At 42.8% G+C, this 27,615-nt stretch overlaps 1 protein-coding gene across 3 annotated transcripts; it reads left to right on the plus strand.

Moving 5' to 3' along the window:
• Positions 1–204: 204 nt before the first annotated feature.
• On the plus strand, positions 205–26,953 carry KIF23 (kinesin family member 23). 3 transcript variants are annotated; one of them, XM_084640941.1, is made up of 24 exons: positions 205–354; positions 5,528–5,597; positions 6,885–7,013; positions 7,608–7,713; positions 8,971–9,107; positions 9,457–9,566; positions 11,020–11,190; positions 12,362–12,403; positions 12,837–12,949; positions 13,065–13,186; positions 13,701–13,803; positions 14,149–14,228; positions 14,319–14,438; positions 14,969–15,128; positions 15,808–15,972; positions 16,316–16,473; positions 17,391–17,564; positions 18,294–18,473; positions 18,868–19,176; positions 21,932–22,162; positions 23,305–23,387; positions 23,761–23,842; positions 23,962–24,032; positions 26,096–26,953. In XM_084640941.1, exons 1-24 carry the CDS (start codon positions 344–346, stop codon positions 26,109–26,111), a joined length of 2,943 nt encoding a protein of 980 aa, XP_084497067.1. In that variant the 5' UTR covers positions 205–343; the 3' UTR covers positions 26,112–26,953. The 3 variants fall into 3 exon arrangements, with proteins under 3 accessions (XP_084497067.1, XP_084497069.1, XP_084497068.1); XM_084640943.1 differs by lacking the exon at positions 18,868–19,176 and having other exon boundaries at positions 206–354; XM_084640942.1 differs by lacking the exon at positions 12,362–12,403 and having other exon boundaries at positions 206–354.
• Positions 26,954–27,615: the final 662 nt, after the last annotated feature.

The following is a 27,615-nucleotide window of genomic DNA, read 5'->3' on the forward strand; positions in this document are numbered from 1 at the left end:
GCCTGCCCGGCTGCCCCAGGCCTCGTCCCCGCACCTCGAGCCTGGGCGTCCCTGTCGGCGTCTCCATGGGGACGACGACGGTCCGTGACGCTCCGGCACGCCACACGCGTTGCGTGGCGACGCTCAGCCGCACGGCGCCCTCTGATTGGCCGGATTTGAATCGCAGCAGCGCGCGGCCCGATGGGAGCGGAGGGACAGTTCAAATCGAATCATCCCTAAGTGAGAGAGACCCCCCGACCCTCCTGCCGGCCCCGCGCAGGCCTCGGCAGAGCGGCCCCGCCCGGCCACCGTCCCCGGCCCGCCCGGCCACCGTCCCGGGACCCGAGAGAGCGGCCCCGGCACCATGAAGGCGGCGTGAGTATGGGGCAGACCCCCCCCCCCCCCGCGCGGGAACCCCCCGGCCCGGCTCTACTGCCGGGGGCCTCAGGTCGCCGCCCTCCCCCGGCCCGCCCAGCTCTTGCCCCACTCGAGGCCGGCGGCGGGTAGGAAGGCCCCGGCTGGCTGAGCCGCCCCGCCGAGCGCGGTGAGGGGGAAGCGTGTGTGTGTGTGTGTGTGGTGGGGGCCGGGGCCTTGGCGGGCGAAAGTCACCCCCCCCCGCGCTGCCCACCCCGCACCCGGCAAGGATCCCGCGTGCGCAACAAGCGGCGTGACGGGGGCCGGCCGCCGCCAGCGGGGCGGGGCGGGTCGGAGCGGGCCGAGCGGCGGGCCTGAGAAACCCCCCGCTTGTGCTAAAGACCCGGCGAAGTTGACCCAGTAGCGGCCAGGCCCGGGAAAGCCGGCCGTGCCGTTGCGCGGTGAGGTCAGCCCCATGTGGGTACTGTGGCGGTCAGCCCCCTGCCAGCGGAGGGTGTTGGCGCCTCAGCTTCGTGTCAGGCCCGCGTCTGGTGTGTTCTTAGGCTTTGCAGCGGCGGCGTAGCCCTGTTTGTCCCGGGCTGGTAGCGAGAGGCACATCGCTCTGTAGGCTGGAAAGCCCCTCTCCTTCACCAACAGAAGCTGGTCCAGTAAAACATATTCCCTACGGAATAAGGTCGAATTTATAGAAGTCGGTTTTTTAGAAATCGGTTTGATATATTCGAGTGTGCGCGTGTCCCCACAGAAAATGCTCTAAGTGCATTCACTCGGCGGAGCGCTTCCACAGGACCGAGGCAAGCGTCGGCTTCCGGAGCGTTGCACTGTGGGTGGCTATCCCACAGTTCCCGCAGTCTCCGCTGCCCATTGGAATTCTGGGTTGAGATCCCAATGCCTGACGGGGCTAAAACATTGTCGCGGGTGGTTCTGGGTACATATCGTCAGGCCCCCCTTCCCTCCCTCCCTCCCTCCGTGAAAGGAAGGGCAGACAATCGTTTTGCGCCTTTTTTCCTGAGTTACCTGTGCAGACTCCATACCACGGCAAGCATGGAGCCCGCTCAGGTAACCGTCACCGTATGTCTCCTGGGTGACTTCATTGCTACACAGCAGCAGCAACCCATTGCCTTGTGGCAGCAGACGGTGCAATAGGACTGGTAGCCGTCATCGTCATGTCCGCGGTGCTCCTGGTCGCCTGTGTGAGGTCGATCAGGAGCGCCTGGGCAGACATGGGCACAGGGACTAAATTTGGAGTGACTTGATTAGGTCATTCTCTTTAGTCCTGCAGTCAGTCCTATTGAACCATCTTATGGTGAGCAGGCAGGTGATACGGATTGCTAGCAGTCATAGAATCATAGAATATCAGGGTTGGAAGGGACCCCAGAAGGTCATCTAGTCCAACCCCCTGCTCGAAGCAGGACCAATTCCCAGTTAAATCATCCCAGCCAGGGCTTTGTCAAGCCTGACCTTAAAAACCTCTAAGGAAGGAGATTCTACCACCTCCCTAGGTAACACATTCCAGTGTTTCACCACCCTCCTAGTGAAAAAGTTTTTCCTAATATCCAATCTAAACCTCCCCCACTGCAACTTGAGACCATTACTCCTCGTTCTGTCATCTGCTACCATTGAGAACAGTCTAGAGCCATCCTCTTTGGAACCCCCTTTCAGGTAGTTGAAAGCAGCTATCAAATCCCCCCTCAGTCTTCTCTTCTGCAGACTAAACAATCCCAGCTCCCTCAGCCTCTCCTCATAAGTCATGTGTTCTAGACCCCTAATCATTTTTGTTGCCCTTCGCTGGACTCTCTCCAATTTATCCACATCCTTCTTGTAGTGTGGGGCCCAAAACTGGACACAGTAATCCAGATGAGGCCTCACCAATGTCGAATAGAGGGGAACGATCACGTCCCTCGATCTGCTCGCTATGCCCCTACTTATACATCCCAAAATGCCATTGGCCTTCTTGGCAACAAGGGCACACTGCTGACTCATATCCAGCTTCTCATCCACTGTCACCCCTCGGTCCTTTTCCGCAGAACTGCTGCCTAGCCATTCGGCCCCTAGTCTGTAGCTGTGCATTGGGTTCTTCCGTCCTAAGTGCAGGACCCTGCACTTATCCTTATTGAACCTCATCAGATTTCTTTTGGCCCAATCCTCCAATTTGTCTAGGTCCCTCTGTATCCTATCCCTACCCTCCAGCGTATCTACCACTCCTCCCAGTTTAGTATCATCCGCAAATTTGCTGAGAGTGCAATCCACACCATCCTCCAGATCATTTATGAAGATATTGAACAAAACCGGCCCCAGGACCGACCCCTGGGGCACTCCACTTGAAACCGGCTGCCAACTAGACATGGAGCCATTGATCACCACCCGTTGAGCCCGACAATCTAGCCAGCTTTCTATCCACCTTATAGTGCATAAAGTGTATAAAGTCCTATTGTACCATCTTCTGCCGAGCAGCCATGAGATGTGGATGGCATGCAGTCCTTCTGCACCGTCTGCTGCCAGCCAAAGATGTAAAAGATAGATGAAGTGTATCAAAACAAGAAATAGACCAGATCTGTTTTGTACTCATTTGCAAACCACCCCTCCTGCCCCCTGTCTAGGGGACTCATTCCTCTAGGTCACACTGCAGTCACTCACAGAGAAGGTGCAGCGAGGTAAATCTAGCCATGTATCAATCAGAGGCCAGACTAACCTCCTTGTTCCAATAAGAACAATAACATAGGTGCACCATTTCTTATTGGAACCCTCCGTGAAGTCCTGCCTGAAATACTCCTTGATGTAAAGCCACCCCCTTTGTTGATTTTAACTCCCTGTAAGCCAACCCTATGTAAGCTGTGTTGTCAGTCACCCCTCCCTGCGTCAGAGCAACGGCAAACAATTGTGCATGTGAGTTGAGAGTGCTGTCCAGAGCAGTCACTACAGAGCACTCTGGGATAGCTCCCGGAGGTCAGTTCCGTCGAATTGTGTCCACAGTACCCCAAATTCGACCTGGCAAGGCCGATTTAAGCGCTAATCCACTTGTCAGGGGTGGAGTAAGGAAATCGATTTTAAGAGCCCTTTAAGTTGAAATAAAAGGCTTCATCATGTGGACGGGTGCAGGTTTACATCGATTTAATGCTGCTAAAGTCGACCTAAAGTCCTAGTGTAGACCAGGGCTAAGTTGGCCTGTGTTAGGTCGACTTACAACCATCACAGTGATTAGTGCAGTGGCTCGTGTCCCCGTTACCCTCCTTTTGTCTGTGGTGCGCCATCCCCATGAGGAGTGTTTCTACTGACTTAACAGGGGCAGCGTGGGGAGCTGAGAGCCTGGGCTGTCAGCTCCACACACAGCTCCTCCCTGCCAGGAGCCCAGCTCTCTTGTCAGTTTCATGGCTCCTGCTTGAATGACAGCCAACAGCGGATGTAAGTTACACAGTGTCTACCCACACACACTGCGTTGCCCTGGCTACACCGACATAAGCCCTGCACCTCTCCTGGAGGTGGAGTTATAATGGCAGTGTAGTAGGGCGCTTACATCAGTGGGAGCAAGGCTGGAGTGTGTACGCTGACATAATTAGGTCAACATAAGCTCCCTTATGTTGACCTAACTCTGTAGTGTAGACCAAGCCTTAAAGTAACAAGGTGGGCAAGATATTATCTTTTACTGGACCAGCTTCTACTGGTGAGAGAGACAAGCTTTCCAGCTACACAGAGCTCTTCATCTGGTCTGGGAAAAGTACTCAGAGTGTCACAACTAAATACATGGTGGAACAGATTGTTTATCATAAGCAGTTGCACATTGTAAGGGACCATTCAAGGTGAAATGGCTGTTAACACCACTGGAGTCATAAGACAAAAAAGGGGGGTTAGTGGTTTACAGATTGCAGTAATAAGCCAGAAATCCAGTATTCTTTAGACTGTGATTTTTAGTGTCTAGCAAAGTTATGAATTTAAACTCCCAGACTTGTGTTAGAAGGCGTTGTGCAGGTTTCCTTTGCAGATGACGACTGAGAGATCAGAACTGGAGTAATTGTATTGTGAAAAATGTTTGCCCTTGGGTGATATGGTGTGTTTGTCTTTTGTCTTTTTTTGGTATGTCATTTGAGAGCTTAGTGATTGTCTGTTTTCACCCACATTATTTTTATTGGGGACATTTAGTGCACTGGATCAGGTACATCACATGATGTGATGGGCATTTGTAGGACCCATGGATCTTGAAAGGTCTGTTGTGGGGTTATTGATCTTTGTAACAGTGGGGATATGTCTGCAGGTTTTGCATCTGTCTTTGCGACAGGTTCTGTTACCGCTTTGAGTTGGTGAGTCTTGGTCTGTGGGTAACTTGCTTGTGATGATGAGGTTGGGGGTTTGAAGACCGGAAGAGAGGGTTCTGAAAATATTTTTATTATTTATTAATTATTACTTTCTCTGTTATTAGGCTTGGCAGAATTTGATATAGAATCATAGAATATCAGGGTTGGAAGGGACCTCAGATCATCTAGTCCAACCCCCTGCTCAAAGCAGGACCAATCCCCAATTTTTGGGAGCTGGTCAGACAATAATTATTTATTGATTCAAAAAATTAAAGCTTTATACTGTTAAAACGCATTGTCAACATCACATGTCAAAATATACATAGTAAATAGTCTTAAATCAAACAGGCAAAGAAAAAAATGTTGCCTGAAAACTATCTATACATTTTGATGATTATCGATGGAAGTATTTTTTTAGTTTGTGTGTTTATGATTAAATTGATGTTTATTGACACTTATCGATTACAAAATCTAATCTGTCCAAGTTTAGTTGCAATAAATCCCTGTTTAAGTAAGTATTACAGTACAATCCTGACATCTCCTATTTTACCTTAGGTAAAAGTAAAATGCTTTGTCTTCACTGAGTCTGTATCTCTGGATAGCTCTCATGTTTTTTACCCCGAGACAAGAATCAAAAACAAAAGCCTTCAGCAGTGAATACAAGGTCTTAGGAGCCTATGACTTGCCACTTTGGAGCAATGGTGTCCTGTTTCCATAAGTGGCCCGTGTTTTCCTAAAGAGATGTAGGTAGATCACTGCTGTTGGAATGTTAGTCTAAAAGATTGTTGGGGAGAGGCAAGTTAATGTTCTTTAGGTAGAACTATGCTAATCAATGTATGTATCGTGTGACTAGATGACGAGTCTAACTTTCAGTTCTTTATTTTCAGTAGAACTAAAACTCCTAGAAAACCAGTGCTAAAGAAGTCATCCAACACAAATCTGAAAGATCCAGTTGGGGTAAGGTGTCTTGCTTTCCTGTCTTGCTCTTCCAGGTCAACTGGAAAGCAAACCTACTGTAGCTTTGAGAGGCTGTTTGGGGTAAATCTTAATAACATTTCAGAAATGGTGCCATAGTGTTAATGGCTGAGAATGTTTCTACAAAACAGCTGACTGGCAGCCCAGTGAGTCTAATTTCTATGATTAACTTTCTACTAGCACTGTGGTCTCCTTGGTTTGTGTGTGCCTGACATAATGCTGATGAGCTGAAAGCAGCCCCTCCTCTCCTTCTGTTGTACAGGCTTATTTATACCTGTGCTTAAGTCTTTTTGGAATCCACTTGTTGTGATCAGGCTTATGCATTTCTAATCCATTTCTTCAATGTTTTTCTGCTTGCTTTCTGGTGAATCCCATCTGTGGTTCTGAGGAATGAAGGGGGAGGAAAGCCATGTAGTGGCAGAGAATATTCCCTCAATTTCTCTCTTCTTCCCCATCCCCAGCAGAGTTTTACTCCCCTCTCATCTTTCCCTGATTCTGTGGCTCAAGGTCCTGAGTTATAACTTTACTTCTTGCCAACGAGGATTGTATGGGATCATAAGAATCTGTCAGTGGCACTCCTGGGTTGATGGGAGGCACTTGACAGACAGTCCTTTACCCACAAGGGCAGTGTGTGCTCCAGAATCTAAATCTGGGACTCTTGTGTGGTAATTTTGAGTAGAAAGATTTTCAAGGACAGCACTGTCAGTATGCAGTGGCAAGTGACAGAAGTAGACACAAATCTGTTAAAAGAGTGACTTTGTTAATCTTTTGGCACTGGACAAATTTTGCGGGGGAGGTCTTAAAATTGTCCTGTCACTGCCATAGTAGGAATTTCTCTGAAGAGAAGCAGCCAGGGAATTTCTTCATGTTGGTCGTTGTGTTTTTTTTGTTTTTGTAAATCACGTGTATTTTCAAGTACATATGATCTGGTACATAATTATAAGATGCTGAGATAAAACGATTTCTTTGGTGACTTTAAAGTAGAACAAATTAAGCATTCTGCAGCATGAAATACACTGCACAAATATCACTAGGTGGGAACGGTTGGCTAATGTAGATTCAATTGACCAAATGTCTTGGGGTATTAAAATAAACTTTATGTATAAATATTTTTAACTTTCGAAGGTGCATGTAAACTGTAGTGGCAAACATCAAAATGTTAATTTCACCTTGCTGTGTCAAAAAAACGGAACCAAAGTAGACTGCCTTTTTATTATTATTTATTATTACTACTTTTTATGCTAAGAAAACCGACTTCTGTTCCATCAGGTGTACTGCAGAGTGCGTCCCTTAAGTGTTCAGGATCAGGAGTGTTGCATAGAAGTGATCAGTGAAACAACAGTTCAGATTCATCCTCCTGATGGATACAGAATATTCCGGAATGGGGAATACAGGGAGGTATAGTACTTTTTAAGACTAGCAGTAGAAACAAATTTAAAATGGGCAAGTTGATAGCTAATGCTCATGCTGACTTTGTCCAGCAAACTTTGGACCTAATCTGTTTATCATAGGCGTGCCATACAGTTCATATATCAATCTACAGAGGGCTGGCTTCTAAAATTCACTTCATTGTAAAATGTTTGATTAAACTATGTATTTATTCTCACACTAAGCTCTTAATTTAAGAGTTAAATGGCTTAAACTCAATCGCTGAAAATCAGGGAACTAACCACTTAACATCCACAATAACCTCAACTCGCATGCCTTTAATTCCCAAGCATAATATGTTAACATACTATCAAGGGCCTGATCTAATGCTCATTGAAGTCAGTGGAAAGAATCCCTCTGACTTCAACGCATGTTGAAACAGGCTTCAGCTCTGTAGCTCCACAACACACTCCCCTTCAGTTCCATCACGGGACCACACACTGTGCACACATCCAGTTCCTCATCCTCCTACTCAAATACAGTTCTAACCTCTTATTATCTTGCGGGAAGGAGGGTGGCTTTTTCTTCTGTCTGGAATGTGCTAGTGTTTTTTCTTTTCTCCAGACGCAGTATACGTTTAAGGAAGTATTTGGAACTCTTGTCACTCAGAAAGCACTCTTTGATGTTGTGGCTAGACCTCTAGTAGAAGATCTCGTTCGTGGAAAGAATGGTATGTCCCTGTTTTGTATTTAACATGCTGTAGCGGCACTGCATAGCTAAAACCATTTATTTTTTACTCTTGTTTGGTTGCCTTTCTCCTGGAATCTTTTTTTAACCACTGTTAAGCCTGTTCAAAACTTAAGGATACTTATTTTCTTCAGGTTTACTTTGCTTATTCTGGCACTTCCACAAATTGTCAAGGTTTCTCAATTTGTCTTCTGAAAACAAGTTTTCAAATAGTCCTATCCTTTCATGAAAATAGGAACAACTTCCTTGTAACAAAGTGGAAAGAAACCCCCCCGCCCCCCATTCTAAATTACTCCTGTTTCAGATGCATGCAAGATATTTATATTGAGGCTTAATTTTCTTGCATACCAATCAACTGTAGAGGCTTTTGTCTACAAAACCATGACATTGTATAATTTTGTAAATAGACGAGAGTCTTGATTGGCAAGCAATTTGGCCTAGTAGGTCTCCTGAATCCCAGTCCAGCGCTCGCTCTATGTTCTACTTTGGGTTCAGCCACGGCCCGCTGGGTGACCTTGGGAAGTCACTCTCCTACTCCATGCCTCAGTTTCGTAGGCTGTAAAATAGGGATAATGATGCCGACTTTCTTTGAAAAGAGCTTTGAGATCTCTGGATGAAAAGTATGATTGAAGAGCTAGATGGTGGTGGTAATTTGGTGATTGGCTCATGTGAACTATCAAAAAATGTCTGATACCATGAGGCCAGGTTCTTCAGGTCCATCTGGCTGCTGTATCTGAAGCTCTTCAGAGCAGAATAAAAACAAACAAGCTTCCCGCAGTCAGGTTTTAAGCGACGGTCAAAATGGCTGCCTTCACTCTCATTTCTAAATGTACTTAACCAGAAAGGGGAACTTTGAGCAGCTAGAGTTTATTAAAAACTGTTCACTTCTAGTACTTCCCTGAGGTCTGCCTGCTAGTGCCAGCTAGCCTTGTCCTGAGCAGCATTACAGTATGCTGGGGGAATGGCTTTACACTAGCTGGCCCAGTCCTGCTCTCTGGGCAGTCGCTGCACTGACAACATGCAGCTGTGGTCTTTCCTCCTTTGGACTAACTCTTTCCTTTCTCACTCCTGGGATGGTACCAACATGTCTTGAGTATTCGTGCTGACCGTTCCAAATGAGGAAGTCTTCTCCCCCCACCCCCATCTTTATTGGATAGGATCAAGTGACAGTTCAAGTTGAAGGTTTTCTAGTTAATAAGGTCCAATTAGGAACATTTAACTGTAACTGTTTTACTCCTAGGTCTCCTTTTCACCTATGGTGTGACAGGTAGTGGGAAAACACACACAATGACAGGTTCTCCTGGTGATGGAGGACTTCTTCCCCGGTGCTTAGACATGATCTTCAACAGCATAGGACCATTTCAGGCCAAGCGATTTGTGAGTTGCTTTGTTTTAAGTCTTAAGAGAAACTTTCCCAGTAACAGCCTAAAACACAGTCAGTTATTCTCTGTTCTAAATTGTTAAATTGTAAGAAAAACCTTACAGTCCTTTAATCAAAATAATCAAACAAAACATCTGCATCAGAAGCAGAGCCTGGTCAAAAATGGAGAATGACTGCAGGATGGCACGTCAATGAAGTAGTTCGGTCTGACTATTTCAGAGATCATTAGTCATATTTTCACTTTTATCGTGCTGACATTTTTATCACAATTAACCCTCGCCACAAACGACCATTTCCAGTGTTTAAGTTCGTCACATGACTGCTAACCCCATTTGCTGCCCTCAGGTTTTTAAACTTGATGACAAGAACGGTGTGGATGTGCAGTGTGAAGTTGACGCTTTGTTAGAGCGTCAGAAAAGAGATGCCATGCCAATTCCAAAGACTCCATCTGGCAAGTAAGTAGAATGAAATGGTGTATTAATACATATATATGAAATGTTGTAGCTGTGTCAGTCCCAGGATATGAGAGAGACAAGGTGGGTAAGGCAGTATCTTTTATTGAACCAACCTCTGTTGGGGAGAGAGACACGCTTTCGAGCTGTACAGCTCTGCTCTTCAGGTCTGGGAAAGATACTCAAGCCATTCAAGGTAAAGTGGCCCTTTAACACCTCTCCAGGCATAGGGGGGCAAGAACTGGTGGGGGAGGCAGGTTATAGACTGTTGTAATAACCCATAAATCCAGTGTCTCTGTTCAGTCCATGATTTTTAGTATCTAGAAAAGCTATGCATTTAAGCTCCCAGGCTACTTTTGATGGTATTGTACAGGTTTCCTTTGAGGATGAGGACTGAAAGGTCCGATATAGAGAGGTGAAAAGTGTTCACCCACAGGTGATATGGTGTTTTTGGCTTCTCATTTTCTGAGAGTTTATTTAGTTGTGACACTCAAAGTACATTTCCCAGACCTGAAGAAGAGCTCTGTGTAATCTTGTAAATTTGTCTATAAAAGAGATCACCTCACCTACTTTTTCTCTGATACATGTCATTCCAAAACTTGAGTTTTGATGACTTGGACGCCCTTCATGAATGCTTCTTGCCACTTTCAGGAAGCGTTAATATATCACTCTACCTTTTTCTTCTGGTGAGATAAAGCGTAGTCTAATCAACATTTAAAGCTGAGTACTTGGAGACAGGCAACCTAGGTTCTTTTCTTTGCAATATGATTCGTAGCATTACCTTGGTTAAGTCACTTAAACTGTCTGTGATTTAGCCTTTCCTGTTAGTAAAAGGTATGTTAAATTTAAAAAGTGTTTGAGTCCAATGAATGGAAGATGCTATAAGTGCAAAGTATTAATGAGCTCTGCATAGGGCTGACTAACTGTAACTGCTTGGTAATTGACTAGGTAACACAACTACATCTGAAAATTTTATATCACAATATATAGTAATAAACATGACTATATTTAAGCTTTTTACTGCTTTCACAAGTGCTCTAGCTCTTTCTTTTTGGAGGAGAACTGAATACATGGCATCAATGTTCAACATGGGCATTTTTGGGACTGCAGTTATATACCCGTGGCTGGCCAATGCCAGCTGACTCTGGCTAAGGGGCTGTTTAATTGCAGTGTAGACATTTGGGCTCAGGCTGCATTCTGAGCTCAGGGACCCCCCACAAGATACTAGAGCCTGGGATCCAGCCTGAACCTAAAAACATCTACTCTGCATTTAAATGGTGCCTTAGCCTGAGCCAAAGTCAGCTGGCCTAGTCCACCCACAGGTTTTAATTGCAGTATAGACATACCCTTAGACTGTGCTGCTTTCAATATAGCTTCTAATTCTAGAGTATATGTGATGAATTATCCACTTGTCATGGATGCTGTATTGTAATAATGTCATGCATGGTTTTAACAGACGACAAATAGATCCAGAATTTGCTGATATGATCAGTGTACGAGATCATTACAAAGTGGAAGAGGTTGAAGAAGACAATGTCTATAGTGTGTTTGTCTCGTATATTGAAATCTACAATAACTACATATATGACCTGTTGGAGGAAGTTCCCTTCGATCCAATAAAACCAAAGTAAGTGTCTTTTTTTTAATATGCCTCTTTGAGTGATTATCACTTCTCCAGGTTGTAATTAATATTGGGTTACCTTGAGACATGCTCACAATCCCCACCTCTTTGTCTTGAGTCCAAACGAGATTACTCAAGAAAGGAATATTGGGTACAGTGGTGTGGAGACAAGACTGTGAACCAGACAGTTGAATCTGACTTTGCCACTGACACCCTCCATAGCCTTTTACAAGTCTGCCTCAAGCTCATCTGAAAAATGGGGACTTGCTGTGATGTAGTGTGGAGTTGGCTTGTTTAAGTTTCTACAGCAGGGTCTAAAACTGCAGAACAGGTGTCTTATTGCTGGTGCTAAATTTTTCACATTCCCTTTAGAGTGTGTTACAGAGGAACTTAAGTTTGTTACATTGGTACAGGCTCTTGGAACCTGTGGGACTCCCAAATCTGTTCATGCTGTCTTACAAACAGCACTCTCAACTGATGACTACAACTTGCAATCTATACAATTCTTAGCTGCCATTCCTACTCCTGTTTCCAAAGAAACTGATCCTGGGCTTGGTGACCGTGACTCACTGTTAATCAGCTTCACGCTTCATTGAAATAGGAACAGAAATCTTGGGTGTCAGTTTGAAACTCTGGCTTTTGGAGGCAGCCTCTGGGTGAGCTCCCTCCCACCATTACAGTGTTTGGGAACTTTTGGGAAAACAGTGCCCTTTAGGGACAACACAAGCGCACCTCTAAACTTTTGTCTTGTCTCCACGTTAACTCTCTGCTTTGTGCTTGTGTTTAAATGGATCTAAAATTAAGGTTCTCACAAATAGCTACTAGTGTACAAATACCTTTGTGAAACTTGACACACTTATGGCAGAACAATTAATGCACACAGATTTGTCATGGCTCTGGCCTGAGGTCTTTGGATCTAATCTTTTTGGATTCCTTCTCTGAATAGGGTCCACAAACCAATAGAACATATTGGCTATGTCATGAGGCTTTAGGAGGAGAATTGCAATTATTTTGTTTAACCACTTGTTAAGCTCTCACTAGAGGATCACCATCTTGTTAAATGTTTCCAGAACTTGGTCTTAACTTTTACATTATTTCTTGTTGTGCAAACTACAATGATTAAAATGTTAGGTGGTTGCTATGGGTGCTGTAATATTTTACCCTATTCCCTTGATAGGTGGAACAGTTGCAACACTCCTGTGCGGAATGGTGATTTTATGTATGTGCCCAGCATATTGTCTCTTCCATTAAAAATGGAGAAGCTGAATTTATTATATGGTGTTGCTGTAAATAAATTCAGACCCCATCTCTTTCTCTGCTTCTCTAGCAAATTCAGAATAATGCTGTTGAAGTCTATTATATGCTTCTGTATGAGCTTATGCATGTAGGAGAGTAGCAGTAGTCCTCCAGCCTCATAGTGCCTACTATGCATTGCAATTAAATGTGTAAAAGCAAAGCAATAACTGAACTGTATCTAGTCCTGCCTAAATATTTCCCCATGCATTTGTATTGGCTCTCCGTTCTGTTAGTGTGGGATAACGTTTGACATCTGTGTTCGGGTTGAATCTGATCTTTAAACATAAGGATATGCATGGTGCTTGCTTTAAAAGCCTTGCTGCCTGTCAGCTTGATCTAAACCATGCTCTTTGCAGACCTCCACAATCCAAAGTACTCCGTGAGGACCAGAATCACAACATGTATGTTATAGGATGCACCGAAGTCGAGGTAAAATCTACTGAAGAAGCTTTTGAAGTTTTTTGGAGAGGTAAGAAATGTTCAGGAGTAGTGGTCACTTTAGTCCTGTATATCCCTGTGGGATGAAGACCTGCATGGCCTCTACCGATCTGCCACTCAGATTAAAGGGCTCTCTCGTTTAACAGGTCAAAAGAAAAGGCGCATTGCTAACACTCAGCTGAATCGCGAATCTAGTCGTTCTCACAGCGTGTTTATGATTAAGTTGGCTCAGGCGCCGCTGGATGCAGATGGAGATAATGTCCTGCAGGTGAAATTCAGAGGCTAATTATTTTAAAGAGCACAATGCGTGTGTGGGAAGGGAGGTGATGACCTAGACAATGGCTCCTCTCTGGGATGTTCTAATTACTAGTTGCACTTTTTAAATGCCTCATAAGTCAAAGCTCTCTCTGTCAAGGTGAGCATTAATGAAATAAGCGAAGTTTGTTGTTCCCTTGCTCTTTGTCTTGGCTACTGTTACGCAAAAACTAAGCATATAGAAATTGGGAGAGGTTTTGGGAGAGGCATTTGTAGTTTGAGACTGCCTGAAATAGAATATGAATCCTAGATTCCAGAACCTGGAATGCTAGGGCACTAAACCATTAGTAGCTCATAATCTCTCACATAATTATAAGAGAGAGCTTCAATTCTCTCCCTAACCTTTATTAAGTGTTAACTTACAACAGTTATGTAAGGCTTAAAAGTCTCATGTAATTTTATTTCTTCCCCTATATTGGGGACATGTTGCAAATGGCATTAAACATTTTATTTTTTTTCTTGAACAGGAGAGAGAACAAATAACTTTAAGCCAGCTGTCCTTGGTTGATTTAGCTGGAAGCGAAAGAACGAATAGGACAAAAGCTGAAGGAAACAGACTACGTGAAGCAGGTACATAGTTGGCTTGGATGGTCTGTTGCTTATATGCTCATATGCAACTATTGGTTTGTGGACTAGAAAGCTGGTCATATGGTAGTGCCTCCTGGCTCAAGATAAATATCCTGGTGGGGTGTTCTATTAAGTCAAATGACTCTTAAATCCCCTTGTCTGGAAAGCTGGACACTACCCATTGTCTTAATGTAACTAGAAAAGGCTTGAGGTATTCCTAAGCTAATCAGAATAGTTTATCCCCCCAAACAATGCAATTTTAGGCATAAATTGGCCACTAACTTCGGAATATTGTAACTGAGGGGCAATATCCATCTGAGTGCTTAACACTAGCTCTGTTTCTTTCAGGTAATATTAACCAGTCACTTATGACATTAAGAACATGTATTGAAGTTCTACGGGAGAACCAAATGTATGGAACCAACAAGGTATATGACAACCCACCTTCTTACTGTCTTTTAACCTGTCAAGACTTTTGCTTGAGACTGTTGTTGTTGGGTTTTTTTCGTTCTTTTTAGATGGTCCCTTATCGAGACTCTAAATTAACCCACCTGTTCAAGAACTACTTTGATGGAGAAGGAAAAGTGCGTATGGTCGTGTGCGTTAACCCCAAGGCCGAGGACTATGAGGAAAGCTTGGTAACTTGCATGTGATTCTTCTCTTCTTCCGCCCCCTCCCACCCCCCCATTCCATCCCCACCAAACTGATGAAACGAATATGAAGAGATAGAAAATATAAAGGGGAGGGAATCTCTCACTTCATCTCACAAGGAACAAAACTGAAACTTTAAAGGGAAACCCACAACCTAACAATCACACTCCTTATTCCTAGAAATGGCATTGAAGAATACTATAACAGAAAGAAGCCACGTTTCTCCTAGGCCTTAACTGTTTGCCAACACTCTGTACAGTCACTTTCACTGTTTCCTTTGTTGGCAGCATCAGGGAGAGGGTGGGGAGGGGGCGACACACACCCCTGTAAAACCACCAGGGAAACTGGGCAGGAGCTGTAGTAGTTGAAACTACCTGTAACTTGGCTTTTAAAAGCCATCTCAACTTGATAATGTCCCTTTTTAGTATGTATCTAGATACTTGCGAGTTCACACTGTGGCTAAAGATTGTGGTAACTAAATATGGAGTATCTAAAACTGCATATTATTCTATCATAGCAAGTCATGCGATTTGCAGAAATGACCCAAGAAGTTGAAGTTGCAAGACCTGTTGATAAACCACTGTGTGGCTTAACCCCGGGACGCCGATTTAGAAACCAGGCCTTTAAGGATGAACTCTCACGAAGACTTGAGATTCGAGGTGGCCCAATCGGCGGAGGTAAAAACTGGAATGATGTTACATGGTTTCATAGCACAGACTTATTAGTCAATCCAGCACTTCTGACTAATAGAAAAGACATTAAAATAAAACAAAAACTCCTACATAATCTATAACTTAACCGAGAGAATAAAGTCATAAGGGTATTTGTTACCTTGGGTTTATGCTGCAGGGTTATAAATTATAATGAACACAGTCAGTGTTAGTACACACATTACTAGTTCCAAGATACATTTTAAATATGGTGATAACAGACGTAGGTGAACTTTCCCTTACCCCCTCCCTTGAGGGAGGTCGTGGATCTAGAAATACAGCAATATTTGGACAAAGAAATAACTTTTAAACTGGATTAAAAAATTATATGCTCACAGGGCTTCTAATCTCTCTTAAATTTCCAAGCTTCCCTCTACACCTATCTTTTATTTATAACTTCTCTAATCGAAACACTTATTATATGCAGCAATGTCCCATTCAAACCCTTCTTTTGGTACAGTTGTGCCTGATCAGCTACCATCTAGGTGGTGGAAACTCTTCCTTGTTAAAATGTCCAGGCTTTTATATTTCCAAAATGCTTTGGGGTGAGAGCGAGTGAATGCGTGGCTTCAGTCTGTGTGCTGCAATGCTGAAGTAGGTTTAGAATAGCTTGCTGTCATGGATTGTCTGCTTTAAATCCTTACAGAAACAGAACAATCTGTGACTGAAATGCTTCTGCAGAACTTCCCTCCGTTACCATCATGTGAACTACTGGACGTGAATGATGACCAAACACTTCCTAGGCTGATTGAAGTCCTTGAGAAACGCCACAGAATGCGGCAGATGCTGTCAGAAGAGTTCACCAAAAATGGTGAGCATTGATTCTCCATATGAAACCATTCCTCTGCTAATCAATACATGAAAGGCAGTTGTGCAAAGCAGCTGGAGTAAAATAGCTATATCTTCTATCCCAGTGGGCACATGGCGGAACATATCTGGTTTGCCTAAATTCGTGAATGATGCTTCAAAAACTTCACTGTGGTTTGATATAAATACTCAGACATTTGGCAGGGTTGTGTCAGCAAGCAAAATAAGGCAATCTTCATATAGTAGGGAAGAGGCAAAAGTTGATCTAGTTTAATGTTCTGGGGAGGGAGTGCAAAGATTCTCCCTAAGTGAATTTATATGGATTACAATGTCTGAATCTGTTCCAGTACTCGCATTTAAAACTATGCTGCAGGAATTTGATAGCAGCATTGTATCCAAGGAAAACTACGCTCAAGGAAAACTCACTGAAAAGGAGAAAATGATAGCAGGACAGAAAATGGAGATTGAACGACTGGAAAAGAAAACTAAAACATTAGAGTACAAGGTTTGTTCTTGCATAATCTGAAATTACTCAGTTCTTAGGCACAAAACTTATACCTTACTTGGCAAATGTCAAATTTTTAATTCAAAAACAGAAGTTTTTTCCACATAAGGTTTTCTCAAAATACTTTAGTTAATTGTTTTTTCTCTTATTTGGTGGGGATATTAATCAAAATGTCTTACTTGTTTTGGCTTTAGCATGAGTAAGGTTAAGTTTCTTTCAAGAAAACCAGAAATCGCTAAACTACCATATATACTTGTTCATAAGCTGAATATTTTTGGTAAAAAAGTGACTGTCAGAGAGCAGGGGGTCGGCTTATAAATGGGTCTACACCAAAATTTGATGATTTTTAAACTCTGTGAAATCATTGAATTGAATATCTAATACATTGTCGTTTTGTTTACCCAGAGCATCTGCAGGCACGGAGCCCCTCAGTTCCCTGTGGCCGCAGTCTGCAGCTCCCATTGGCTGGGAACGGCGAACTGCGGCCACAGGGAGCTGAGGGTCTCCGTGCCTGAGAACGCTCCAGGTAAACAAAATGTCCCGACCCACCAGCAGCTTATCCTGACCGGCTGGGAGCCAAAGTTTGCCAACCCTTGAAATATTGGGTTGGCTTATGAAAGGGTCATACAGTTTTTACTATTTTTACCTATCCATCTTGGGGGTCTCGGCTTATAAACAAACTGGCTAATGAATGAGTATATACGGTATGTGCTACAAACTTCTGAAATTGTCTTTGAAATTTCAAGGGAACTTACTGGAGTGTTGGTTTATGTCTGTACTAAAATGGCTGATTGTGGTCTAAAGCATGTTAAAATATGATTAGCTCCTTTGCTCTCTTGTGCACCTCTTCAAGAAAATGCTTTGTGAGCAATTAAATGTGAAACTTAAAAGAAAAAATGCTATGGTCTTTCCTCCAGATTGAGATTTTAGAGAAAACTACTACAATTTATGAAGAAGACAAACGTAATTTGCAGCAAGAGCTAGAAAGCAAGAGTCAGAAATTGCAGCGGCAGGCTTCTGATAAGCGTAGATTGGAAGCACGATTGCAAGGCATGGTGACAGAGACAACAATGAAGTGGGAGAAAGAATGTGTAAGTACACTAGCATATCTGTTAGAAATGCTTAATGGAGCAATGTTCGTTGTACCAAGCTAAGGCTGAAATTAATTTTTCTTTGTGTATCCAATTTTGAGAGACAGACCAGACAATCCACTCTCATCTTGAAATTTGACAAGTGTGATCTTATGCTGAAGTAGAATTTTTCTAGAAGGGTATTGATGTAAACTCGGTAAACTTTGTTAAAAATTATTTTACAAAAATTTGCTTTTTTAAACAGTTTAGCATTGTTTCCTTCTGATTCATAACTTTTTTGCCTTCTGAAATCAGATTTTCTTTGTCAGTTGTCGTCATTGACCTAGCCACAAGGGTTCTGCTCTTCCCGTGGTATATTAGCAACCGCAAATTTTCTGCCAATTGCGCGCGTGTGTGTGTGGGGAAATAGCTTTTGAGGAACCAACCTGCTATAGTGATCCATTACCTGAGCTAGAGACTTAGCCACTACAATATGAGCGATGTGTGCTACTAAATGAATGTAATCCCTTTGTTCTTCAGTTAGGATATTGAAGATGCTAGATAGCTTTCAAAGTTGGCCAGGCCTAGCGTACATAGGGACTACTTTGACAAGTCTACATCTTGGCTGGAAAATCTTCTTCCATTTGAAATACACAGCTCTCCTCAATTCAGTTGTCATCACAATAACATATGCTTGTCTAATTTGGTCTTTATTTACAACAATGTCCTCCACCCGGTTCTCACCTGCAGGAGCGCCGTGTGGCGGCAAAACAGCTGGAGATGCAGAACAAGCTCTGGGTCAAAGATGAGAAACTGAAGCAACTGAAAGCTATTGTTACTGAACCAAAGAATGAAAAACCAGAGAGGCCTTCACGGGAGAAGGACCGGGAGAAAACTTTTCAGAGATCTGTGTCTCCCCCGCCAGCACCAGTATGTTATATGTGAATCTTTGTATGTCAGTGCAGAGACAAACAGGTTTTTATAAAGCTAAATGTAGCTGATTATTTTTCTCTCTAGTTGTTGGGAATGGGACACGAGAATGAGTATGTTTTGGGCTCTACTAAATTCCTTAAGTGTTTTTTTTATTTTTTTTCCCCCCTCTAGTGTGTTGTCTCTGCATGCTCTTTTACCTTACACTTGACTAATTGAAAGAGTGCCCTGGCTTTTTAAAGCTGACAATGAAACACCTACTTATGTGAAGTATTTGCGTTGATTACTCTCTGCATATACGCAAGTCAGCCATACAGGATGATTTCTGAGAAGTGTTATACTTTACCAGTTCAAAATTGTATGTGTTCACTAACTTCTCTCCCATTTTCTTCAGTTTTCTAGTAACTATGTTACTCAAGTCCCTAACAGCCAACCTCTCATGAGCCAGCCACAGCTGCATAGACGCTCTAACTCTTGTAGCAGCATTTGTGTGGCATCCTGTATTTCGGAGTGGGAGCAGAAAGTTCCTCCATACAACAAGCACACCATTGGCACACCTAAGGCAAGGAGTAGACAACAGGAACCAGAGCAAAATAGAAACTGTAATGTGTCAGACAGAAGGCGAGGGATGCACTGGACTGGAGTCATTGAGGTCCCCAGCCGTAGAGATGAGATAGAAATAGAAGAGGACCAATGCTGCAGGGTTAGTGCTACTCCTAGCAATGGTTACATGAAGCAGTGCTTGGTTGCTGTGGCTCAGAAGATTACCATTCTCAAACAATTGCTAAGCTTAGTGTGTGCTGCCATATGTGAGCTCACCCCTGAAATGGAATTGGACCCAATTTTACAAATTTTCTCCATGTTTGACTGCTGCCTCCAAGTTATGTGTCATGGCACTTGCAAAACACAATCTAATTTGGTTTCTAAAGTCAGTATATAAAAGCCCTTAAAGGAGTATGTCTGTCTGTGTCTCGTCAGCGTGTGTTTAGTTCTCTCCAGGAACAACAATTTAATTTTTCTGACTATAAACCTCCTTGTCTCCATTTGTCTGTCTCTTAAACTTATTTGGCAGTCTGCAATTGCCAGAATCATTTTTGGGCGGATTAAAGAGCTCATGAGCTGTTTGTGGAAATTTCATTTATCAGCTGGAAAATGTTTGGACAAGCAGTCTCGCTTGTAATGAGCTGAGTCTGGGATTCATACAACCGTTAAAATGTTCTTACTAAATTTGAATATTTGTAATAAAACTGGTGGTTTTACTTGCAGTTTTCATTCAGTTTTAATTGGTCTAAATGATTCTTCTGTGTACCAGTTCGTATCAAGGAGATGCTTGTCTTAACACTACATGCTTTATCATCACATTCTTGCTACAGGGGTTCAGGTAAAACTAATAGACAAATACCAGACTATTTTGAGAGACGTTCTAAACAGGAGCAAAATCTGTTACATTGTGAATCCATATCGTGGACTCCCTTAATGGTATTACAAACAAAGTTCCTGTAACAGACTTTTTGATGCAAGTCATGCTTTCATACTAATGCCATTCAAATTAAACTTTACCTTAACCCCTGTTGGTAGCAAGTTCAGGAACATTGTCCAGTGTCAAATACAGTGCACCCTTTTTTAAGGATCTAAACTACTAAGGCAGCTTTTCAGAACTGTCTCAAAAAATTACCAATGGAAAAATGAATACTTCACTCACCCAGCCAAAAGAAAAGGGTTACTGTAGGTGAGCCTTGAAAACTTCTATTTGCCCAAATCTTAATGTTGCGTTCTACATCCTGGCAGCATGTAGTTTTTGATATCATAGATGCTTGTAAACAGTGTTTGGGGCTTCTGAGAAGAGACCTATCAAGAGGGTGCACTGTAAGCCTTATACCTGTTGCTAAAATACAATGTAATCAATGCTCAAGTCTTGGAAGTGCAGTGGATGGGGTTAGTATCCATGGATCTGAGTTAGGTGATCTTGCCACATGTCACTAATGAAATGGATTTTCATTGGGTGTATATGTGAGACAGAAGTGTAAAATCTCCCCTTATTATTTACAGCTGTTAGTTCCCAGAGCCTGATAGAGGAACACTTACCCATATGCGTGGTCTTGCTAGTTTCATCTTATTTCTCTTAAAACTGAGCAATGTAAACTCTCGCATGATAGGCGGAAAAGGCTGAATTTGATGGGGACAGTGAACTGTGTGACTGAATGGAGATCTTGTGTACTTTGGATGGGTCAAAAAGAGGCCCTTTTTCCCTCTTCTTCCCTGCACCTCTTTGGAAGTGACCTCTGCTGTAGAGTTTATTTGGCAGGGGGACAACACTGTATACAATTGTTCTTTGTGGCTGGGATTTTACTTCTAGACTCTGACCCTGAATCTCGCTGTCTGTAGAATAAGGGTTGGTACATAGTAACCCAGTTATGGAGTTCAAAAGAAGGTAGTGGAAAGTACCATTATAACTTCATCCCTTGAGTCTGGTGTTCAGATTGGCCCCTCCATGGTTGGTCTTCAGCTCCACATCAAGAGCAGCATTTAAAATATGCACCTTGTTAAAGTCATGTCTTGGTCAAGAGTGATTTCAGTTTGATGAACATAAATCACGGCCTTGTGTCAGAGGTCCCTCAAATTCTTTCTTAAGAGGAGGATTACGTTGCCCCTCCTGAGACTTCAACCATCCTTCTGCTTAACTTTCAGAGAAGATCCTCTGCATAAAGCTTATTTTCTTGCATAAATAATACTACCTCTTGTAACATTTTCACCTGTGATCTCATAAGAGGGTCCATATTTAACAGACCTCCTGTTGCAGTTTAAAACAGACTTCTAGTTCTGCCCAGCAGAGGGTGGGTGGTATACGGGTAGAGGTATCAACACATCAGTAACTTCTGATGCATTCCAGCAACTGAGTGCCAAACCAGTCTCACTCTGGAAAGAGGGGCTAATGTCAAGCTTCTTCCTTCTCCACAGTATTTACCCAGAAATACACTTGAGGCCTCCCATCTTTGAGTGACTCCGCTGAAGTAACAGCTCCTAAAACCTGTGCCATGAATTTGTTCCCTTGATTACCTGAGAAACAGACCATCTGACCCAGGAATGTGTCCATGGAAACTATCTTATGTAACTGCTTTTTCAGGCCTGTTTAATGTGTGTAGAATTCATAGTTTGGCTGGACATTTGAGAGCTGCTGCAAAAAAGTTCAGATTCTTTAGTCTGAAGTTCTGGTTAAGGAATCCATCCAACTATGTAGAACTTAATTAAAACTGCAAAGAATGAGTTGGCCCAAGTGTAATTCTAATAGCAATGTTGTGTAAGTGTGTCAGTAATGGTTCCCTGCAAGATCAATTCTGATTAAACGTTTAGAGATGAAATTTTGGTCTTCATCCAAATACATTTTAACCAGGCCTGAAAAGCTGCACTTTAACTACTGATTATGCTTATTTCTTCTGGTTCTTTTCTGCTCTGATCAGACTGCGCCTCCAGTTCGTCTCAGACACAGACGATCACGCTCAGCGGGGGAGAGATGGGTAGATCATAAGCCACCTTCTAATGTGCCAACTGAAACAGTCATGCAACCACATGTCCCCCATGCCATCACAGTAGCAGCTGCAAACGAAAAGGCACTAGCTAAGTGTGACAAGTACATGCTGACTCACCAGGAACTAGCTTCTGATGGGGAGATTGAAACTAAACTGATTAAGGTAAAGCAAATACCTTTGTGTTGTCAAATCGTACTTAACTGATTCAGAGTTTCTGATTTTAGCTTGCATAAGGATGTGTTTGACTTAAAGTGCTTTTGTTGATTGTGGTTTTGGAAGTTGCAGGTTGGGGTAGGAGACGCTTCAGTTCCTAGAAAACATTTCTAGTAAGCTTACAGTACTTGAATGTGTTCTTCTAGCTATTTGCATGCCAAGTTTCATCTGCATCAGTTTTGATTTAAAAAAAAATTGCACCTACCGTAATAAAATGATAGTTTGTCCCATTATGTAAGACACCATCCATAATCAGTGGATGTGTCAAGCCTGTGGCTGCCACTGGTTTTCTGAAGCCTACTTACGGAGGCTTGACCATCTTGTTGAAGTGATGTCGCTTCGTTCCTCTAGCAGCGTGAACCAGTTCCCATCTTGCTGCAACAACAAAGCAATATGAAATCTAACACTTTCAGAATGTAGCTTCCAAGTATTAGTCTGGCAAACACTTAAAGCAAGTTGGGATGCAGCGTAGGCTTTGAGTTCCAGGGGGCTCTGCTAGTTTCACACAAGTTGTCAATTCCGCCAGATGGCCGCTTTCAGCACGTTTGTTTGGAAATGCCACTTGTTGTCACTTAAACCCCCTCCCAAAGAAACAGTGTTGATAAGTACTTCTTGTGGTGAACTTTAAACTGGATAAAACAGCTGCAGTTTTCCTTTAGCTCTGACTACTAGGGCATGTTCACTTTTTAAAATAAAATTCCTCCATGCTACCCCAAGGGCTTGTTGACCCCACTTATCCCAGGGTTTATCCCATCTGCCAACACAGTTACAGTCCTGTCTAGACTGCCGAATGAAAGCATTGAAACTGGGCCTTACTCAGTTGTGTTTTTAATCTGCTGTCTTAGGAATTTCTTGCACCATTTTGGGGGGGGCAGCTGACAACCTCTGGGTACATCATGTGCTGATGGTTCACTCTAGTGCATGCTCAAGTGTTTGTGCTCTTTGGGTTGATCGATGAGCTTCCTTGAAAGAAATGGTAGTTATTGCAAACACTGAGGTCACGTACTAGTTGGCCACAATTCAAGTTTCTGTGCAAACATAATATCCAAGTAATTATATTAATTTGTAAGTAACTTGTTTCTTTTCCTCAGGGTGATGTTTACAGAACCAGAGGTGGTGGACAGGCAGTCCAGTTCACGGATATAGAGACTCTAAAACAAGAATCACCAACCGGGTCAGTCACATATAATTTTATAATTGCAATAATGTCAAGAACCTAGTATCCCCAGAATGTGCACACAGCTCTAATTCTATCAATGGTTTGGTGAGAAACTTCAGAAGAATGAAGTTGCTGAGATTTTGAACTTACCAGCTTTAAGGTAAGACTGGCTTAATATACGTAAAACTGAGGTAAGGTTTTCTTGTAAAGCCTGCAGCTACAGGTATTGCTGGCGCACTGCTGGAGTTTTGGGGTACCAGAAGCTATTCATCATCTCCATATGAGTGAACCGTCTCTAGATAATGGCTTGTGCAGTCACTCATTGGACAGTCTATTGAACTATACACAGCAGTCTTTCAGGACTAACTCTTCTCTCTGCCTCCCTCAGTCGAAAGCGAAGATCATCAACTTCAAGTCCTGCTCCACCAGAAGATGCTGCAGAATCTGAATGGACAGATGTAGAAACCAGAGTAAGTTACAAGTAGGCGGCCAGATTCTTACGTTGGTGTGAATCTGGAGTAACGCCAGTAATTTTCGTCTTTTCGCTGGCTTTATGCAGCAGCTGTGACTAATGCATGTGTCTTTCCAGTGTTCAGTAGCTGTGGAAATGAGGGCAGGATCCAGTCTGGGACCTGGATATCAGCATCATGCTCAGCCCAAGTAGGTGTCACACTAACTTATCATAACTGGAGCTTCTGGCTTTCTTGCTCTAAATGCTCCTTGGCTGGGAAAATGTTATTCCCCTCAAGTCTTAACCAGCTTTAAGGTAAGGATTGATTCCTGAAATGTCAAACCTGGCGGTGTTGCCACTTTGCCTTTGTGGTTCCAGCCATTTACTCTTTCTCCTTTGCTGGTGTGAATGGGTTCTCTTGCTGACTCAGACTATCAAGGAGCAGTGATATGTCACCAAAGGGACAACTGGAGACAGCTAAGTGCCATGGCAATTGGAATGACAAAGTGACCTAAAATTGAAGCCAAATTTAGCATGACAAGTGACTTTTTTGGGTGCCCAACTTGATAAGCCTGAAAGGAGCCTGATGTTCAGAGTTGGGCCAACTTTCTGAACATCAGTCCCTTGTAAGACATCTCAAGCTGGGCCCTCAAAATCACTGGTCACACGTGGCCTGAGGTGTGATAGTAACATCTGACATCGATACCGTATGTCTTCAGCGGCAGTTTGAGTGGACCCACAAACCTGTGCTGGAACACTGGCTGCCCTAACAGCTCAGAGGTGGAGCAGTGTATCTGGGACAGAAGTGAAGAGAAATGATAATATTCTACCCTGATTTCCTTGTCCATTATACATCTAAGGTTGCAAAGGATTAAAGTAATCTCTGTGCCTGTCAATGTTAGTAACATGCTGTAGTGCAAATGAGCATATCTGCGATCTATGCTTGATGCCTGGAAGGAAGGATAGTTTAAGTACATTTTATTAGTGTACAAAAACTGTTTAAGGTACCTTGGAGAGGGGGATGGTGTTCAACAATCTGATGGCAAAGTTGATGTAGTTCATATTAAATTCCAACTACCACTTGCCAGATTGGGTACGTAAAGCTTCTAACAGAGAAGCACAGGCCTTAGCTGTGGCAGAGAAGCCCTGCTTCTGTTCAGAGTCTGGAGTACCACATACTGAATTCACAGATGACAGCCTAAGGCTTCTTGGGGAAGCTCAGTCTCACCCTGGAGAGTTTGTGAATCTAAAGCTCCCATCTTGCTATACAAATAGAAAACTCACCTGATGTCGTGTAGAAGTCCCAATTTCTAACACCAGAGTCCAAACAAATGCTAGAGTTTCAACGTGAAACTTCGTAAGTGGCAAGACTGGGTCTCAAACGCTTGCTGACAGAATACGTGCTTATTAGGCAGTCTGGTAGCCTAGCTGCTGGAGAACAGAGTTCACTTGCAGATTTGGCCTTTTGCAGATAGGTGCTGGCAGCGCTGTGGCAGTGATCCATTCAGCTCAGGGGAAGAAAGCTTGCAGTTTTACACGATGTTTACAGGCAGGAGAGAGGGCTTCAGAGGTAAAAGGGCTTTTCATGAAGCAAAAAGGGGGTTGCGGGGTGGGTAGAAACAGACGGTGACCCCATAACGACCAAACAACCTTCAAAAATTTCAGGTCGAAATAGAGAGGCTAAACAACTGTAAAAAGCTAATGCATTAGACTTCAGTCTATGGTGTACACTGCTCCAAGTGGGAAAACTTGTCTGTACAAGTCCAATAGCAGTGGTGGAATACATTTGAAATCTGGCACTTTTGGGAACATCTGGTCAGAAAACTTGTGATTTTTAGATCTGTTTACAAACTTTTCCCTTGTAATCCTGCTATGGTATAAACTTTTTTTCAAAGCCCCCTTCCCTGTAATCTTGGGGCCTAATCAAAGTGAGTGGGAGCTTTGTCACTGCCTTTTAGAGGAGCAGGATCAAGTCTTTGCTTTGCCTGTTGGGTCAGTCTTGCTGTTGTCATGTGTGTGTAGGTTGAACTCTATGCAAAAGCAGATTGTGAACTTAACAGTTGTTGCTCCCTGATCTAATGCGTTGAATAAAATCTATAGCATAGCTGTATCACTGAACCAATTGATTCTTTTCATCACTATATACTCTTAGTCTGTTGTATGAATACAGGTTTTATGTAAATCTAAGTAACATTCTTGACCATGAGTATAGAAAGTTGTGCTGTGAGAATCAAAACTTTGAGCTGAGAGTATTGTGTGCTTTTTATTTCAGGCGCAGAAAACCATGAGCTGGAATTCACTATTGTACTGGAATACTGTTCGCAAAATGGGGATTTTAATCAGTTCTTCAGAATTTGCTGCCAGTGAAGTCTTGGTAAATTTACTGCTATGCTAAACTGCAGACTTGCATTTTATAACTGCTTATGCTGGACAGCAGGCAGCTAAGGGAAACCTTTTTTTCACAATTCTGAGGAAATGTATGTATCCAATGCATTTGTTTTTTGCCCGGCTGTGTATTATGGATAACTTTGAAGAGAGCTTTCTGTTCTGTGTGTGTGTGAACCTCTTGATAGTCTATATCTCCTGTAGACTGAATCATGCAAGGCCTTTGCCTTGTGTTTTTGCAAGGTTTTCTTTTTGTAGTGTAAAACTTTTTCAAGTTTGGTCACAATCCTTTGTATGGTGGTTGTTCGTTTGTTTTTTAAATACACAATTGCTGCTATTTATTTAGCTGCAGTAATGCACTTTAGAAATATTTCTATGCCCATTCAGGTTTTTATTATACTTAGCAAGAATTATTAATATGAACTACCCATCAGAACAACTATCCAATAAGAGATGGGACTTAATTGTTGGACTGACAGTGTTCTGTACATATACAAATCGTCTTCTGAAAGTCATTTCAGTCTTTGAGCCGGCATAATGACAAAAAGCAGAAATCCTGAGACAGTGCATAACAGTGAATTGGTGTCATACCTATTCAGTTCTGTGCAATGAGTAACTGTTATATGATGCTGATTACATCAGCAGATGTAGGGTGAAGGTAATATGCTCACTTGTTAGGTGACAATTGTATTAAGCATGGATCTGCAAATGTGTTAAAATAAATACTTTTATTCAATGGCTCTTACTCAGTGTAGACTTGTTAACTTGGGATAGTGTTTTATGTTTAGTGTATGTAATCTGGGCTTCCTCTCAGTGGAGATGTGAGGCCAGAATTTCAATAGCATCTTGCACTGTCTGGTCTTTAATAACTCCCATGCCAAAAATATCCTGCAGTAATGGATCTTTGAAGTGGGAGTCTGGCACACTTTGAAACTTTGACTAAGGGATTACAGTGAATTCCAATACGTTAAAAGCGTCAGAAAAGACCTTTGGGATTTTATATAGGCTGCCTTTCCACTTCTTCAGTCTCTCGGCTTATCTTTTGATGAAAGGGTTGTCTTGCTTTGGACTAGGAATAGGAACCCAGTCTCTTTAGAGAGTATGTTGGCTAACACGTTTAAATAACTGTCAAAAATATGGCTTTTAAAAATGGGTTTTGCCCACACCTAGTAAGCATGGTTTTAACAGCATTTGTTTACACTGGCTGCTAAATAGTGTTTAAAAATATGCATATTTGTGTTAGCTAACACACTTGCTAAACATACCTCATTTCCTAGTCTACACTAGGCCTTAGAGTCTGAATCAAAAGTGTAGTGTGTAAAACCAAAAAGCAGGGCTACAGATAGTGGGGACTCATGGGCTACAGATAGTGAGATACCCAACTCTGGTAACCCTTCACCCCCCTCC

The sequence above is a fragment of the Lepidochelys olivacea genome (assembly GCF_965140295.1).
Source record: "Lepidochelys olivacea isolate rLepOli2 genome assembly, chromosome: 10".
Lineage (NCBI taxonomy): Eukaryota > Metazoa > Chordata > Testudines > Cheloniidae > Lepidochelys > Lepidochelys olivacea.

Excerpts from the sequence above, each read along its gene's own strand:
- KIF23 (XM_084640941.1), top strand. Across the intron at positions 12,950-13,064 it reads TTTTGAAGTTTTTTGGAGAG|GTCAAAAGAAAAGGCGCATT; the intron begins GTAAGAAATGTT and ends CTCGTTTAACAG. Across the intron at positions 14,439-14,968 it reads AGGACTATGAGGAAAGCTTG|CAAGTCATGCGATTTGCAGA; the intron begins GTAACTTGCATG and ends ATTCTATCATAG.